Source organism: Gigantopelta aegis, chromosome 14 (genome assembly GCF_016097555.1).
Source record: "Gigantopelta aegis isolate Gae_Host chromosome 14, Gae_host_genome, whole genome shotgun sequence".
NCBI lineage: Eukaryota > Metazoa > Mollusca > Gastropoda > Neomphalida > Peltospiridae > Gigantopelta > Gigantopelta aegis.
This window is the reverse complement of record NC_054712.1, coordinates 42,064,710-42,083,573: the sequence shown is the minus strand read 5'-3', so window position 1 is coordinate 42,083,573 and position 18,864 is coordinate 42,064,710. Positions and strand designations below refer to the sequence as shown.

Here is an 18,864-nt window from a genome sequence, read left to right as displayed (position 1 = left end):
TTTGTGACGTATTACGAGCAAATTAAATATTACATTGTTTGTGAATTTTAGCTATTACATTGTCTTTAAAGGGCATTTCAAACAATATCATTAAAATAGGTAACTTTTCACTCATTCTTTCTTATTTCTTTTTATTTGTTTAAATAGAACTATGTTCCTATGTGTAATAATTGGTGGTTCATCGGTCCGGGTAGTAATACAGCTTACCTAGTTGTGTAAATTGAGAAATCCCCGTCATTAGCTAGCAGTGTTACAATTTTTTAACTCTTATTTGGAAACACAATTCCAATTTAGGGTATGTAATAAATACAAAACTACATATATGTGGTTTTCTGATTTCTGTATTCCACAAGTGTATTTCCGGCAGCGAATACACGAGTGGAATACAGAAATCAGAAAACCACATATATGTAGTTTTGTCTATATATATATATATATATATATATATATATATATATATATATATATATATATATATATATATATATATATATATTACCTTATGCTAGTAATAATGAATATTTGTTCATGAAAAAATAAAGATTTCTGTGGTTAACAGAAAAGGAAGAAAGAAAGATAGACGGAAAGAAAGATTGAATTTAAATATTAAATTTGTATTATTAATACATGTCTATGGGAATAATATTAAATGGTCTCTTTGTTTATTTAATACATCACCTATAAAAATTATACCAGTTTTAAGGTATTTTAGGTATTTTTGATATATATATATATATATATATATATATATATATATATATATATATATATATATATATACACATATATATACACGCACACACATTTATTACAATTTTGCAATTGTACCAACTGTGGTGTTAATGCCTTGAGTGTCATCTACAGTTTTGGGGTGTTGCTTTTGTTGTATTTGTACTCAGCTATATGTGTCTCTGCAAAATCGATTTTGTATTTGTTTTAGTTTAAAGGTAATTAAATAGTCACCATGGATAACTAAATCTTTTGTAGATATGCCTGTAATAGATTTAAAGAGATTAGTCCACTTAGGTTATTCGTAAATATACGTCGGTTGGGTTTTCTAATAGACCATATTTTCATAAATGTTTCCATTTCCGCTATTTTTGATTCATAGTTCAGTTCATTAATTAACCAAGTACGGTAAACTGCTCAGCACCTCATTCTAACTTCCACCTGGTATGATTGTCCCCTGCGCGTGCTGTAACCTCACCGTGGTGCAGGGGTGTAACATTTTCTTTGAGAATGGCCAATACAGCACAAAATTGAAGTTTTGAGTAAAATTCAGTATCCGTAAAATTCTGTGATATTTGTGTTTTTGCACAGTTCTTTACACTGTTTTTGTTTAAACCTTGAATTTTTATATTGATGTTGATCATCACTTTATTTATTTGCATTACCATAGTTTGACACCCAATAGCCGATGTATTTTTCGTGCTGGGGTGTCGTTAAACATTCATTCATTCATTAATTCATAGTATGATTGTAAACTTCCTTTGAATATTTTTTATTTCCTATCAAAATAGCTTTAGATTTAGTATAATTTATTTTGAGGCAAGACACTTGCGCATAATAGTCTAAAATTGACAGCGTATTGTATAGAGACTGTGGGGAACCATTAAGAATAAAACTTGTACCATCTGCATATTGTGATATTAAGTATTCTTTTCCATCCATGATATGATGCCTAGGATTTCAACAAAAAAAATATAAATAAGGAGACAAGGAATCACCTTGCCTACAACATTTTTCTAACTTCAGAGAGAAATCCGTTTTGTATTACACTTGATCTGGAATTATTATATGATGTTTTAATCCAAGTTTTAATAAACGTCTTGAAGTTAAAAAATGTCTAGTGTGTCTTTTTATAAAAGTCCAGGATATTGGGTCAAAAGCTTTTTCAATGTCAGTTAAAAACATGATATCATATATTAATCTTGTATTTTCTTCTATACATATATATGTACCCTTGGACAGACTTGTTGTAAGATGCTGATATTTATCGGTGAGTCATGTGGTATCATAATATCATATTCTCTTTCAGTCGAGCAGATACTAGCTGGACGAGGATTAAATTTATGAATAACGTCGAGATGCTCAAGGACTTCATATCTTCGAAAGTCGTCTTAAATAAAGTTATGTGTGTGCAGAACTGCAGATACAATACTCGCTGTGTAGCATTTTCCTACCGCAGTACCGACCACGATTGCCGTCTTCATTTTGCGCGTTTCTCAAATGGCAACCTTCATCAATCCTATGGCTATGTCTCTTACGATCTAGAATGAATTTGGCCTTGCACTCAGACCTGGAAGATACTAGTTTACCTTCTTGGCAGGTCCGTAGTTGAAAGGGAGGTGGTGGTGGTAGTGTCGTCCTCCGCCTCCCCATCCAAAGAAAAACGATTGGCCTTGCTGTATTGTCAATAAAGCCACTGCAATGTTTACATCGATGTTGTCGTGTGTGTGTGTGTGTGTGTGTGTGTGTGTGTGTGTGTGTGCCTGCATTAAGTGTGTCCTAGTAAAAACTGAATAGTTCCCCCACCGCAACTGGTCTTCTTCGTGTTTTTGTCTGTTTAGTTATTGAGCCAGTTGTTTTAATGCAAATTTCTGCTGTTATGAACTATAGCTATATATTTTTAATTCTTTCTTCGGCTCTTGAACAATAACTCAGTAATAAAAAATACCAATAAGAAGTGTCTGCATCAGGTATGTAAGGGTCATTATCAGATAAAGTCAGACCAGACTCGGCGGTGACGTGGTTAGTCCATTGGACATAAGGCTGGTAGTTACTGGGTTCGCAGCCCGGTACCGGCTCCCACTCAATGGGTTGATGTAAGACGACTACACCTTCTTCTCTCTCAGAAACCACTAAGAAACTAACCTAATGTTCTTGACAGGAAGCCCAGATAGTTGAGACGTGTGTCCAGGACAGCGTGCTTGAACCTAAATTGGATATAAGCATAAAAATAAGTTGAAATGAATGAAAGATATTAAAGTCCCAAATACAGGTTTTTACTTTCAAAAAGTAACTATTTTTGTTTACATTAATTATTGGATGACTTGATAGAATAGACGTCGGGGGATCATATGTCAGTGTTAGCATCTCAAATTAATAACACAACATATAACATTAACACGTATTATCTTTAAATAAATTTGAAAGGTTATCTAGAAGTTGAGCTTTTTGTTTGTTTTTCTTTAAATAATAAATGATTAATTTAAAAGTGACATTTATATTTTAAATGTGCAAAATGAATACTTTTAAAAGAGATTCATGGTTGTTTTCGAATACAATTTTTATGTCAACGAGTGAAGTGTAAAAACCATATTTTCAGAAATTGCGAAACTATGGTTTTCACACATCACAAGTTGACATAAAAATCGTATTCGAAAAACTTTGGAGTTTTTTGTTAATATTTTTCTCCGATCCTATCGAAAACACGTAACACCAAGATATATTTGTTCGGGTTGAACTATTGTTGAACATTTATTTGACCATGGAATTTTTAAAAACGAACTTGGGGTTGATAGTTCGATTAGTGCTACATATAAGACCACTATGTTATCTGAAGATGAAATCGACAAACGTCAAGAATCCGAACACATGTCCATTCCTCTTCTGTATTAGATTCCAAAATTTCACAGAAATCTTAAGAGTGGTGCATCGAGGGGTCCAGCAAATGCACCGCCATATCCTTGTCTCAAAGACTGACCATTATCTTGACCACTATCAAGTGGTATTAATAAATTATAATATGTGGATTCTCGAGAATTCCAAAGATTTACTTAAAGATTTGATTTTTCAATATTATATACAACAATTTTCACGACAAGATTAAGGAAAAAGTCATTCCATAATCATTGATGCATTTGTTACAAAGACCGGTGAACGAAGACATAAATACATCTTCCACGGATCTGGACAATTCGTAAAGACCGATAGTGAATCCAGATTAAAGTATACTGAAACAGACATATGTGATGTGCATATATACAACATATACGTCAAATATGGTGATTATGACATATTGACAGGAATCAGGAATTCCCGTTGGCACCAACTGTGCCCCAATACTCGCCGATTTGTTTCTCTATGCATATGATTAAGAATTTTGACTAATCTGGTTAAATTAAAACAAAGGAATCCGGCTAAAACTCTTAACTTTACTTTGCGCTATATCGGTGATCTTATATCATTCAATGATAGCAGGTTTACAGATGACCTTTCATTGATTTACCCACATGAGTTAGAAATAAAACAAACATCTGAAGCTATTAAATCAGTTTCCTACCCCGATCTATGCACAGAGATTCAAAGCGACACTGGTCTCCAAACTTTCTGGGGGCGGGACGTAGCTCAGTGGTAAAGCGCTCGCCTGATGTGCGATCGATCTAGGATCGATTCCCGTCGGTGAGACCATTTGGCTATTTTTCGTTCCAATCAGTGCTCCACAACTGGTGTAACAAAGGCCGTGATATGTACTATTCTGCCTGTAGAATGGTGCATGTAAAAGTTCCCTTGCTGCTAATCGAAACGAGTGGGCCATCAAGTGGCCAAAGCGGGTTTCCTCTCCCAGTATCTGTGTGGTCTTAACCATATGTCCGACGCCATATAACCAAGATAAAATGTCATGTCATGTCATGTCATGTCATAGGGTTTTACGTGCACATTCAGAACAAGCTGTTGTAGCGCACGCCTGTCGTGGGCGCAAGAGCCGGCCTTGTCCGGCTCCTCCGTCCATGACAGGGATAAAATGTGATGAGTGCGTCTTTAAATAACACATTTCCTTACCTCCAAACTTGCTTATCACAATAGCGCCAGTATCTTATTCAGCACACAAACACCCAGCAGTAGCCTGGGTACTGGCAGAGTCCAATCAGGTTGTTATTTGAACCACGTCACAACAGTAGCATATTATTTAGTGGTATGCACCCTGCTGTGTAAGCATAGAATTTCAATTAATGGAAATACAACACGATCAATTACTGATAAGGTGAAAATATAGTTGTCATGGACAGAGACAGGTATTTTATTTAACTCTCACCTTATGCACACAATACAAAAATGCAACATGTAATGAAGTCCAACTATTTCTTCTCCATTTTAATGGCAGAGTCGCTATATAGCCCAGTATTAAAGCGCTCGCCTTGTGCGCGGCCGTTCTATCCCCGTCGGTGGTCCCATCGGGTTATTTCTCGTTCCAGTCGGTGCTCTGCAACTGGTATAACAAACGAGGCCTGTGGACCTAAACGGTCATCTGAGTATATTACTGACCACACCTAGCAGACTTATGGAAGGAAGGAAATGTTTTATTTAACGACTCACTAAACACATTTTATTTACAGTTATATGGTGTCGGACATATGATTAAGGACCACAAATATATTGACGGAGGAAACCCGCTGTCGCCACTTCATGGGCTACTCTTTTTGATTAGCAGCAAGGAATCTTTTATATGCGCCATCCCATAGACAGGATAGCACATACCACGGCCTTAAAACTTCACCCGATACACAGGGACAAACGGGGGACCCAACATTACTAACATTCACAAATTAGATAAATCATCTATTACCCTTTGCACATATGGAGACTGTTAGGATTTCTGGAAGAAGAAAGAAGATTTTTAAAATAGGCTTAATTTCCCCGTTGTTGTCCCCGCCCCTCAGGGCCGGGGTGGGGGTGGTCAGATTGAAAAAAAAAAAGATCTTAAAACAAATTTCTATACAGATGTGCAAAATTTTGAAAATCTTAAAACATTTCTATACAGAGTTTTAAAATATACGTAACTTGATTTATATATTCTATTATACTTTTCCCCGCAGCTAACCCATTGTCCTTGACAGACAGCCCAGATAGCTGAGGTGTGTGCCCAGGACAGCTAACTTGAACCTTAATTGGATTTAAGCATAAAAATAAGTTAAAGCGAAATGTGCAACTCGTCAGTGAGATTCTCCTTTAGCGAATGGGTTTCAACAGTTAGTTTTAGTAGGCGCAGACACTAGTTTCAGCCCGTGGAAATGGACACTAAGCTTAGCTAATCTACAAACATGCAACACACACATATGGATAAGGTTATAACAAAGAGAAGCTAAAGTATTTGATGATTAAACAGGGAAATACAGTAAAAACCTGGATGACCAAGAATAACTTTCATAAATTAATAAACTAAATAATAAGATGTATCTACTTCTAATTTAAATGATCAAAAACCTGCTTTAATAGTGAAAATATGTCGTAGTGTTTAAAAACTAGGGTCTGTTATTAATATTTTAGTAAAATTCTTACAAAACGTTCGTTGCTTTTTATTCTTGTACCATAACGTCGATCCTTCTTTCATCCCCTGCACTTGCATCATACGTCAGTTGTTTTAAAATGTATCTAACGAGCGAAAGCGAGTTTGATATGTTTTTAAACAACGAGTTTTGAGATAAATAATATCTTAACGGACACGAATGTATTATTCTATTTTTTACATATCCTCAAAAATCATGTTTTAAGCACATTTTAACATCTTTTTCGACTAAAAGGTATTTACAGCCGTTGCATTTGTAGCTGACTTACACGTCACAGACACACGATTGCCAGGTTAACTATACGCCAGAGTGTACTCAATTTCCACGGGGCTGGGTTTTTTTTTTATTAGACGTATGGCATTGGTGACCTGGTTATCACCTCGGAGCAGCCAGCCGTATGTCTGGAAAGTGCTAACACACGTACGTGTGTAAACAACTATGTGTTATCAAAAATAAGGGAAGCGAGAGTTGGTTCGATATTCAACGTTCAACATTCAATATTAAATATTGTTCTGACAGAACAACATTCAACATTAAGAATATTATTTTTGCAAGATGCAATTAGCACTCTTTAAAAACTTCAATTCAAACTTCAATTCAAATACAAGTGTTTGTCTATGAAAACAACTAATTCTCAGTGGCTTGGGAATAAACGATAATATGGGATGGCTCAGAAATAAAGCAAAGTGGTAATCCACGCCAAAATCTTCTAACACTGTAAAGGTATTGAAAAAGAATAGACCGACGCACAATTCTGAAAGTAAACATATAATTTTTATTATTTGCAAAGAGGTGTTCATCCCACCAATACATAACAATTCTGAAACTAAACACAGAATGTTTATCATATGACAATTAGGTGTTCAGCGGTGCACATTCAACTCATATATAACGAACACGGGGTGGCTCAGGGGCAACTTTCAGGTTAACGCCCCATTCATATATATGGTACACAATATAACTACACTACGCTCGTTTACAGTCACACAATTCTAAAACTAAACGTAGAACGTTTATGAAATTCTACAGATCCGTCCTCTAGTGCATGTTCTATGGAAATGTAAAGCGTCTAGGGTGGCTTAAGACTCTATCTGAACGTGACGCCCGGTTGAAGGTCGAAATTCGGAGATCAGCTCAATATTCAGATTAGACCCACAACACCGAAACTAAACATAGAATGTTTATCATATGATAAACAAGTATTCAGTATGCGCATCCAACCCATAAATAACAAACGTAGTGTGGCTGAGGGGCAACTTCCCTAATAACGCCCCATCAATATATATGGTACACAGTTTAAAATCAAGTTACCCACAATTCTGAAACTAAACATAGAATGTCTGTAATATGATAAACATGTGTTCAGCAGTGCGCGTCCAACCCATAAATAACAAACACGGGGTGGTTGAGGAGCAACTTCCCAAGTAACGCCCCGTCAATATATATGGTACACAGTTTAAAATAAAGCTACCGACATTTCTGATACCAATAACATTCTATGTTTAGTTTCAGGATTGTGGGTACCGTAGCTTGATTTTACACTGTGTACCATATATATGGATGGGGCGTTTCGTGTGAAGTTGCCCCTGAGTCACTCCGTGTTTGTTATTTATGGGTTGAATGTGCACTGCTGAACACCTCTTTATCATATGAGAAACGTTCTATGTTAAGTTTCAGAATTGTGGGTAACCTGATTTTACACTGTGCACCATATATGTATATGGATGGAGCGTTACGTAGGAAGTTACCCCTGTGCCACCCTGTATTTGTTATTTTTGTGTTAGATGTGCACTATTGTTTATCATACCAATAACATTCTATGTTTAGTTTCAGAATTGTGGGTCTACTCTGAATATTGAGCTGATCTCCGACTTTCGAGCTTTAACGGTGCGTTACGTTAGGATAGAGCCTTGAGCAACCCTAGACTTCTTATTTCCATAGAACATGCACTAGAGGATAGGTTTGTAGAATTTGATCAACTTTCTATGTTTAATTCCAGAATTGTGTGACTGTAAACGAGTGTGGTGTAGTTATACTATGTACCATATATTTTGATAGGGCGTTAGCGTGAACGTTGCCCCTGAGCCACCCTGTATTTGTTATATATCGGTTTGATCTGCACTACTGAACATGGGCGTACGACCCGGGGGGGGGGGGGGGGGGGGGGGGGGCAGGGGGCAATTGCCAAATCAACCCCCCAGCCCCCCTAAATCAAAATTCGGGCAAATCACGGGGGGGTAAATTCGGGCAAATTTTATCTGGCACTCAAAAATTTCGGGCAGAAATCACCCCTCCAGCCCCCCTAAATCAAAGAGTCCCCATACGCCCCTGATCACTGGTTGGTGCAAGTGGTTTATACCCATATCATTATCATTCTGTTTAGTTTCATGTGTGCGTATGTTGATTATTTCGCTATATAATGACTTTCTTTTGTAGATTCGGCGAGACTTAGCTCCGTGCTTTATTTCCGAGCCACACCGGGTTATTTTATATCCCTAAGCCACCCCTGATTCATACACTTAAATTTGTATCGTAGATTTTGAAGAATGGTGTATAATTCAGAAACCCCCCCTAAATATTGAATGTTGTTCTGTCAGAGCAATATTCAATATTGAATGTTGAACGTTAATTAAATATCGAACCAACTGCAGCTTCCCAAACTGAACCGAAAGTACGTGATCTTCGCTTAATATAGTCACAGCTTCCGATTTTTTTTTAAACTATGCAGCTCCGTTCATAAGCTGTGCTTATCAGTGTTGGATCCAGAAAATCCATTTGGGGGGGGGGGGGGGCACATTGGCATGAAGTGGAATGTCAGTGGAACTTTGGGGGAGATTTGGAGGGGGATCGTAAAAAAAGAAAGAAAATTAGTATATAATAAAATTATAACTATCGCAAAATTTAGGGGGTGGGGTGGGCCCCTGCTTATGCAATCCTGGATCCGCCCATTTCAGTTGATAAAACAGAATAAGGCTTGATCTATATTATTTATGTTTAATATTTTTATATGGAGTTAACTTTGTAAAAAGAAAACAAATTAGTGTGTTTGTTTGTTTCTTTGTTTGTATTTAACATACTAGGCCTATGGCTTCGTTCCAGCTATTGCACTACAAATGGTATGGGGTTTGCTGTTTGTGGGATGGTGCATATAAAAGATCCCTTGCTGCTAATTGAAAAATTCTGTCCTGCACGGGAGAGCTGGCTTAGGCCGACACCTGCGCCCATGACAGGCGTGCGCTACAACAGCTTGTTCTGAATGCTTGAACTGACCTAATGGAAAAATGTTGCGGGTTTTCTCTTTTATGTCAGAATTACCGAAAGTGTGACATCTAATAGCCAATGATTACTGAATCAGTGTGCTCTAGTGATGTCGTTATACAAAACAACCTGGGATTTTTATTTACTATCTGCAAATGATACGGTGGACAGGTCGACGTTTCAAAGTGTGGTGTCATGTTGCGTGTAGTAGTTCCGAGGTATGATTGGCCGAAGTATTCCGAATAATACCGAAGAGATGTTTCGAAGTGTCATCCAGAACGGTGGCGTGAGACCCTATTCTATTGCCGTGTTGACAGTTTGGTACGTGTAGGTTTCTGTGGCTGTTGTTTATGCGGATTGGTTATTTTTTAAACAAGCTGTTTTACTGACATGTAACAGGTGCATGCATATGCAAAACGTACAATGTATTCTAAAATGTAAAGTTATATTGTTTAGTGTTAACAACGGAACTGACAGAAAAAACAAAACAATAGCAGCTAATGCATTGACAGTGTACCGTAAATAACATTAAAAACGTGCGATCGGAATAAAATAATTAAATCCCGGACCTCGTCGTCAAAACGAACGCTTTTTCCCCAGTAAGACTTACGAATATTCCAGCATTCAGTTCATTTAGGGTTAGGTTTAGAGTTAGTGATAGTATTAGCATGCATGCATGCTGGAATGTTCGGAGGTCTTTCTGCAAGGGATCATTTATATGCACCATTCCACAGACAAGATAGCACATACCACAGTCTTTGATATACCAGTCGTGATGCACTGGCTGGAGCGAGAAATAGCCCAATGGGCTCCCCAATGGAGACTGATCCTAGCAGACTGCACATCAGGCCCGCCCACATACCGTATATCTGCACAAGACTAATTCCAAAAAGTTCTGATTAGAGTCATGGGGATTGTGGTTATGACTGTCTCACTATCTGGGGTCTAATTCACTAAACTCGCAACTTTGCGATCTCGCAGTGCAATGCTAAACAGGGCTAGCTCTGGGTGATGAGAAAATGTTGCCAAATCAACATTTTAAACTATAAAAATTGCAAAATACCAGTTATTTTCTAATAAAATTTATTCACCAGATTAAAATAAAATTTGCCGTAGATCTCACTTATTTGGGCACAACATGAACATTTGTCTTTTCTGAGTGCAGGAAGGTCATTTTAGTTCAGTACTGTCATTATTAACAGCTGCTGGAGAGTTGTCTTAATTAAGAAATGCATTTCAGGTTATTTTAATCTAATTAAGCTTAAAGGAACATTCCCCTGAGTTTGCTGCAATTTTTAAGATTTTATCGACTAATGGAGACTTTTTAACGATTGTAATTACATATCAAATATATTGTTCTGCATAAAATATTAGTGGCTGTATATTAAACGTGTTTCTGATCATTCTAATATTTGTACTATGTTAAATTTTATTTTATTTCCTAAAATATATTTTTTCGTACAAACGAAATTATTTGAAGACAACATCCAGTTTGGGCTTCTTACAAATATGACCAGAAACACATTGAATATACAGACATTAATATTCTAAACAAGAAAACATATTTAATATGTAAGGTTAATCGTAGAAATAATTTATTAGTCGGAAACATCTTACAATGCAACAAACTCAGGAATGTCCCTAAGCCCTTTAACATTTCAGTGGTTTTGATGTCAGCATGTTTGTACTTAATTTGGGCATATATATTAGTAATTTCCCTAGAAATTAGGCAAGGCATGGTAGACCAAACACTTTTGGGGCATTTTCACCATTTTCGAGGCACTTGTTTTTCATTAAAAATACAAAATATTAATTGAAATAAACATAAATGTAATTTATGTACTTGCTTTAATAAATGAATGGTAAAAGATATAAAAGGCATATTTTATTAATTAATAATACCTTTTTGGGTGTTTTGGAAAGTCAATTTTATAAATAATTACTGAAAAAGGCTTCTTTAATCTCAGGGCAGCATGGTGCTGATTAAGGCAAGATGGCACTAGACTACTGAGGCATGGTGCCGCACCATGCTAAAACAAGCTGGAGAAAACACTATATATTTTTTCTTACACACCCATTGGTGAGAACATCATGTTTTGTTTTTTATACCACATAGTTGTTTACACATGTACGTGTGTTAACAATTTCAAGACATACAGCTGGCTGTTCCTAGGTGATGATCAGGTCACCAATGCCATACTCTAATAAAAAAAAAACCATGATGGAAATCGATTACACTGTGACATATAGTTAACCTGTCAATCATGTGTCAGTCAGCTACAAGTGTTACAGCTGTAAATAACTTTTAGTTGAAAAAGATGTTAAAATTTGCTTAAATATCGGGCCAAAAGAAATATGGCCTGCTAAGAATAAAGTATGGCCTGCTGGAAATAAAGACCACATGGAAAGAGGGGAATGTTTGGTTTAGTGTGTGGAAAATAAGGTCATCTAAGGTATATTTAAGAGAATGATGGAATTAGAATATATATAGATTCCAGGGCCGTACCCTCCGGGTGGTGGGGTGGGGTGGGTGGCAGGGGGGTGGGTGGCATATGTGGCAGGGAGGAGGCAGTTGCCCCCCTGAGAATCTCACTTTTTTTTTTTATTCCAGAAAATAGCATACACATATTTGGGTTTAATTTGTATTTTGTTTCATTTGTTTATAAAAAGTAGTGCCCCCCCCCTAGAATTTTGATCAGGGTATGTCCCTGGATTCACAATAACAGATGAGAGATAATCGTACATACATGTATATCTGTCTCTTGAAAAATGGCCTGCGATACTGCAGTATCTAGTTCACCTGCTAGTGCTAGGATAACCAATAATAGCTTTTTGCTCACGCGCTGCTATTTTGATCCCCGTGATATATGGTTCCAACTTCGTCTGTATGAGGACTGTCACTTTATCCATGTAAATCTAACATATACTTTTACCAATATACATAAAACAAAGTCAGTCCCAGTAACTACCTTGACACACACACCACCATTACCCCCCCCGACCACAGATGCCCACAGTGCTGAGAAAGTGTTAAACATTCATTTCCTTTATTTTATTATTGTAGATTGTAACAGATCAAGGATGTAACTGACCACTGAACACAAAATATCTCGTCCGTCCTTGCAGGGGAATTACAGCCAAACTAACAACGAATATGGGGAAGAAAGATGCTACCAGCAACGTAAACACCGGGACCCACGTCCCACCAGTCGAACAGTACCGGAAACACATAGGTGATACTTTTACCATTCCAACCTCACCCACTGAACAGTACCGGAAACACATAGGTGATACTTTTACCATTCCAACCTCGCCCACTGAACAGTACCGGAAACACATAGGTGATACTTTTACCATTCCAACCTCACCCACTGAACAGTACCGGAAACACATAGGTGATACTTTTACCATTCCAACCTCACCCACTGAACAGTACCGGAAACACATAGGTGATACTTTTACCATTCCAACCACCCTCTGAACAGTACTGGAAACACATAGGTGATACTTTTACCATTCCAACCACCCTCTGAACAGTACTGGAAACACATAGGTGATACTTTTACCATTCCAACCACCCTCTGAACAGTACTGGAAACACACAGATGATACTTTTACCATTCCGACCACACCCATTGAACAATACCTGAAAGACATCTATGGGTGATATTTTTCCTGTTCCAACTATACCAACTAAACAGTGCTGGAAACACATGTGATACTTTTCCCATTCCAACCACACCCACTAGTACAGCAAATAGAAATATGTGTGATATTTTTCCCATTCCAACCACACCCACTAAACAGTACTGGAAACACATATGTGATACTTTTACCATTCAAACCACACCAACTGAACAATACCACAAAGACATCTATGGGTGATAGTTTTCCCGTTCCAACCACACCCACTGAACAATACCGGAAAGACATCTATATGGGTGATACTATTTCCATTCCAACCATACCCACTAAACAGTACTGGAAACACAAAGGTAACACTTGTCCCATTCCAGCCACAACTACCGAACAGTACTGGATACACACATGTAATACTTTTTCCATTTCAATGACGCCCACTGAATAGTACCAGAAACACATAGTACTTTTCCCATTCCAACCACACCCAGTGAATAGTACCAGAAACAGGTGATAAATAATCCATTGTTTTTGAAATTTGCATTACTTCATATAGATGTAATAACATAAAAATCATTACTTTAAATAAAACATTTTTAAGAGACATTGAAATTTATTGACCTTGAATTTGGATACACATAAATTGACACCACATTTAAATTTTGTCTCTTTATTTCAATAGTTTAATTATGTTTTAGATTTTTAAAGAGTGATTAAGATAGTTAATATAAAAAATGATACCACAACAACAAAAATGTTTTAATAGTTTTAATTTTTTAAATTTTATAACAGTTAAAACTTGTGGATGGCATTTATGCCTCCAATTATATGTGCCACATGTAATTATATCCTTTTTGTGTTATTTCAGGTAAACAGGATTATAAAAATAATTATATACGGTATTTAGTCTAATACTATTTGTGTTACTTCAGGTAAACAGGATTATAAAAATAATTATATACGGTACTTAGTCTAATACTATTTGTGTTACTTCAGGTAAACAGGATTATAAAATAATTATATACGGTACTTAGTCTAATACTATTTGTGTTACTTCAGGTAAACAGGATTATAAAATAATTATATACGGTACTTACATGTGGTCTAATACTATTTGTGTTACTTCAGATAAACAGGATTATAAAATAATTATATACAGTACTTAGTCTAATACTATTTGTATTATTTCAGGTAAACAGGATTATAAAAAGTCAAAGAAAGACACAAAGGCACAAAAGAGACATGCTGACCAGAAGCAATCTGTATTAGGTATTCAGGTGAGATAACTGTGCATAGTATACAGGTACCGGCCTCGGTGGCGCAGTGGTTAAGCCATCGGACTAGAGGCTGGTAGGTACAGGGTTCGCAGCCCGGTACCGGCTCCAACCCAGAGCGAGTTCTTAAGGGTTCAGTGGGTAGGTATAAGGCTACTATACCCTCTTCTTTCTCACTAACCACTAACCAGATAACAACTAACCCACTGTCCTGGACAGGCGGCCCAGATAGCTGAGGTGTGTGCCCAGGACAGCTAGCTTGAACCTTAATTGGATATAAGCATGAAAGTTGAAATGTAAAGGTATATAGCTACTGATAAGATTATTAAAATTTCCATCACTGGGTTATCTTTTCAAGTAAGTCGCATATAATTAAGCAATGTATATAGGTGCACAAATGTGATTAAATGTAAGAACAAATAGTTGTTTCCACTTAATGTACCATATTTAAAATAATAGTTTAGTGTGTCCTACACTTTACAGAATAATACGACTAATAGAGTTTTGTGCATGAATGCATCAGGTATTTACAGAAATAGAAAATCTAAAGGTCTTTTATCAGAAATTAAAAAGTCGGAGAAAACTTAGAGAATTCAACACAAGCAGCCATGTGCGTTAGAAAAGGTATACCTGAGGTGGTGAACATTTCTATCTGAAGCCCAGGGTTAAAACGTCCCACAATTGAAAAAGTAACTTTTTTTTAAATTTGACAATTTTATCATGAGTAAACTGCATTGTCATATTTTCCTTGTAATAAAATTGAACACTACAAATTAACAAGATAACTTTAATTAATAATGTAAGTTTTAATCACACTGGTGACATAGAGACTAATACATGAGTGGCCGTTAAGATACGATTTATCACACAACGAGTTGTTTTAAAACGTTATCTAATGAGCGAAAGCGAGTTTGATATGTTTTTAAACAACGAGTTGTGAAATAAAATGGTATCTTAACGGACACGAATGTATTATTCTATTTCTTACATATCCTCAAGAAAACAGGTGTTAAGCAAATTTTAACATCTTTTTCCACTAAAAGTTATTTACAGCCGTTGCACTTGTAGCTGACTTACGCATCACAGACACATGATTGCCAGGTTAACTATACGTCACAGTGTAATCGATTTCCAGAGTGCTGGTTTTTTATTGGACGTATGGCATTGGTGACGTGGTCATCACCTAGGAGCAGTCAGGCGTATGTGTTGAAATTGTTAACACATGTACAAATTTACTGGTCAGATGAACCAACATTTTATCACAACAAACTCTGTCACATTTATTACCAATGGCAGAACTTTTGGTATTAACTGCTTTGTCAAACGTCAAGTGCAAATCAAACTATAGTACTTAGGCCCTCCACAAGTTCAAAATATTGGACTCGAGTACTCGAGGGTCAAACTCGACCCGACACATACATTAGATGATGATGAGATTAAGGAATAAAGTAAAATAGCATTATGTATCTTAATTCCAGTGCTGAATATGGATGCCAAATCATGCCATTTTAGTGCATTTAGAAACCAGGTGATATTTTCAGTGTTGTGACAGACGGCCAGTTTAAAAGAGAAAGCAGCGCATGATCATATAATTATTGTGTAACATTATATTGCTGATTATTTACTGCTGAAATTATTGTCCTACATTGTCCATTGTATTATTGTTAAATCATTAAATTCCACCTTGAATGGGTACGGGTACGTGAGTCTTGCTAGACTGCCCGTGCCTGAGTACTCGTGGAGAACCTATTATTACTATATATACTGTGTTGTCTTCTCTCTCTGCAGGGGTGGGAATGTAGCCCAGTGGTAAAGCATTCGCTTGATGCGAGGTCGGTCTAGGATCGATCACCGTCGGTGGACCCTTTGGGCTATTTCTTGTTCCAGTCAGTGCTCCACAACTGGTATAACAAAGGCTGTGGTATGTACTATCCTATCTGTGGGATGGTGCATATAAAAGATCCCTTGCTGCTAATCGAAAAGAGTAGCCCATGAAATGGCGACAGCAGGTTTTTTCTCTCAATATCTATGTGGTCCTTAACCATATGTCGGACGTTGTATAACCGTAAATAAAAAGTGTTGAGTGTGTCGTTAAATAAAACATTTCCTTTCTTCTCTCTCTCTCCACAGGAGGTGATTCTGATCGTGGGAGCCATGTTCGGCCTGGTGGCGGGTGTGTATCTGCTCATGTACTGGTACCTGGGGACGTGGGAAAGCGCAGCCGTTGATGAAACGCCCAACTAACAATAACGTGCAATATTTCACTCTTCAGTCTTCGTGCAGCTCCGTGGTGCTTCGATTTTAATTACAATGATTTTTAATATATATCCCAATGTCCCATCCACATCCTCTTGTGGACAATATAGAATGCCCTCCAAAACATGATGGGCCAAATTTATGAAGCCTGATTTTTCTTAAATGCAGTGTTTCAGCACTGTAAAAAGATGTGTTCCCTCCAAATACTGCCACATTACCCCCACCAATATACATTTTGTGAGATAATAGTAGGCTCAGCAAACGCCGTCCTTTATGTTGCCCAGTGGTAGATCCAAGGGTGGAAGAGTTAAATGGTTTACTGATCAGTCCAGTAATAATAATTAATGATGACGTTACAGGCCAACAAATATTATGTCGGGAGAAGCCAGTAAATTATTTTTTCCCTCACATCAAATAAAACCTTTAATGTCTCCAATACATTAAACAGACTGACCAGAGTTTGCTGCCATGGTAACATGTTTCTGACTGCCAATTTGTTTTATTTACTGCTGTATAACATTAAGTTTGACCAATTACTGTGAAACCCCTCTAAACCGGACACCCTTGGAACCAAGACAAATGTCCAGTTTTTGAGGGATCAGGTTTACAGAGGTTAAGTTCAGTCCTGGTTTTTAAAAAGGGACTCTATGAAACGTCTGGTTTTGAGGGAATTCTAGTTTACAGAGGGTCCGGTCTTGATACACCACTCAGTTCTATACAATTTCTATGTCAGAATACAACATGTGACTACTAATTGTAGGGAGTACTCTCCATTGATAACTAACTTGCAAAAAATCAACACATATTGTCAGTTATCTCCTCGTATGCCAGAGAGCACTGCCTCATTTTGCTGTTGTACATGTGGCAATATACCATATATATATATATATATATATATATATGTATGTATGTATTTATGTCTGTGTGTGTGTGTGTGCGTGCATCCATCCATCCATCCATACATAGATATATATACTCTTCAGAAAAAGTAAGGGAACCTGAAATATTAATGTTAATATCAACTATTAGACTGAACATACATTTTGACCACAGACATCCTAGTAAAGAACGTTCAGGTCTGTTTATCAACACACCGAAACACATTCCATAGTTTGCACATGCATCACGCAGTTGCCTCGTACACGTGCGTGGGGTGTCATTCTCGATTTTGACAATTTCAAGGAAGGTCCATTAATCACTGGAACATTATTTCTGTCAATCTTTTTCATTCTGTGGATCATACAGTTGTTTTGTTTTTAGTCATTTTTATTGTTTGAATTTGCGATTTACTGATAAAAAAGTCAACTTATAAATTTCACTTCTGACCTCAATCATCCTTCAAGATCTTTGGTGGCCATAAAACCTACTGTAATACTTAACTACCGGTTGTAATGTTTGATCAATTAATTCACTATTAATTATCATATAACCATTCCCCACAGCTAATATGCCTTACAATTTTGGCAATTGTAAATTCTTATTAGAGTTCCCCTACTTTTTTTGAAAAGTATATACAAGTAACGTCAAACTAGTGTATTAATTAAATAATGCATAGGTTAACCTACTTATAATTATCAAAGAAAGTATCTTGTATTATTTGTTTTCTTGAAGAACTAATTCCTATAACCTGCTATAACAAGTATCGACACAACAAATGGTGGTGTTTTGTCTTTCGAGAACCAGAAGCACAATGAATTGTCATGATCTATTGAAATTCTATACAAACAAAATCAAAGGTGTAGCACCCATTAGCACGTGCGTAATGCAAAAAAATCTTAGAATAGGTCGAGGCTGTCTGTAATTGTTCTGTAAGATATCTTCTTTCCTTTTTCAGTATCAGTAATTAAGTTTCCCCAATAAAGTGGTGTGCGTAATGCTAAAATGTTTTTGGCTATGCCCCTGAAAATGTATGCAGTCATTAAAAGGTTATGTTAGCGTCTGTTCACAGAGCTAGCAAACTCGGTACAGTCTCTTTAAATAAATAATCTGTCTCAAACACATTTTTTTTTTAATAACATAATGTTAAAATGTTTTAACTGTTTTCGGCATTATCAAAGCAGATGTCACTGGTCATATTGCTTTCTAGTTTCTACCAATAATTGAAAAAAAAAATTCTACCTCAAAATTCACATTTCATTTCAACTTAA

The 18,864-nt window shown here is 36.6% G+C and overlaps 1 protein-coding gene across 2 annotated transcripts; it reads left to right on the top strand.

The window, feature by feature from the left end:
- The first annotated feature begins 9,831 nt into the window (after positions 1–9,831).
- On the top strand, positions 9,832–17,705 carry LOC121388845 (triple QxxK/R motif-containing protein-like). Of its 2 annotated transcripts, none has more exons than XM_041520360.1 (4): positions 9,832–9,869; positions 12,613–12,781; positions 14,379–14,464; positions 16,592–17,705. In XM_041520360.1, exons 2-4 carry the CDS (start codon positions 12,703–12,705, stop codon positions 16,703–16,705), a joined length of 279 nt encoding a protein of 92 aa, XP_041376294.1. In that variant the 5' UTR covers positions 9,832–9,869; positions 12,613–12,702; the 3' UTR covers positions 16,706–17,705. The 2 variants fall into 2 exon arrangements, with proteins under 2 accessions (XP_041376294.1, XP_041376295.1); XM_041520361.1 differs by having other exon boundaries at positions 9,865–9,947.
- Positions 17,706–18,864: the final 1,159 nt, after the last annotated feature.

Coding starts and splice junctions, on each gene's coding strand:
- LOC121388845 (XM_041520360.1), top strand. CDS start 12,703: ATGGGGAAGAAAGATGCTACCAGCAACGTAAACACCGGGACCCACGTC. Junction 12,782..14,378: donor ACAGTACCGGAAACACATAG/GTGATACTTTTA, acceptor GTATTATTTCAG/GTAAACAGGATTATAAAAAG. Junction 14,465..16,591: donor AATCTGTATTAGGTATTCAG/GTGAGATAACTG, acceptor CTCTCTCCACAG/GAGGTGATTCTGATCGTGGG.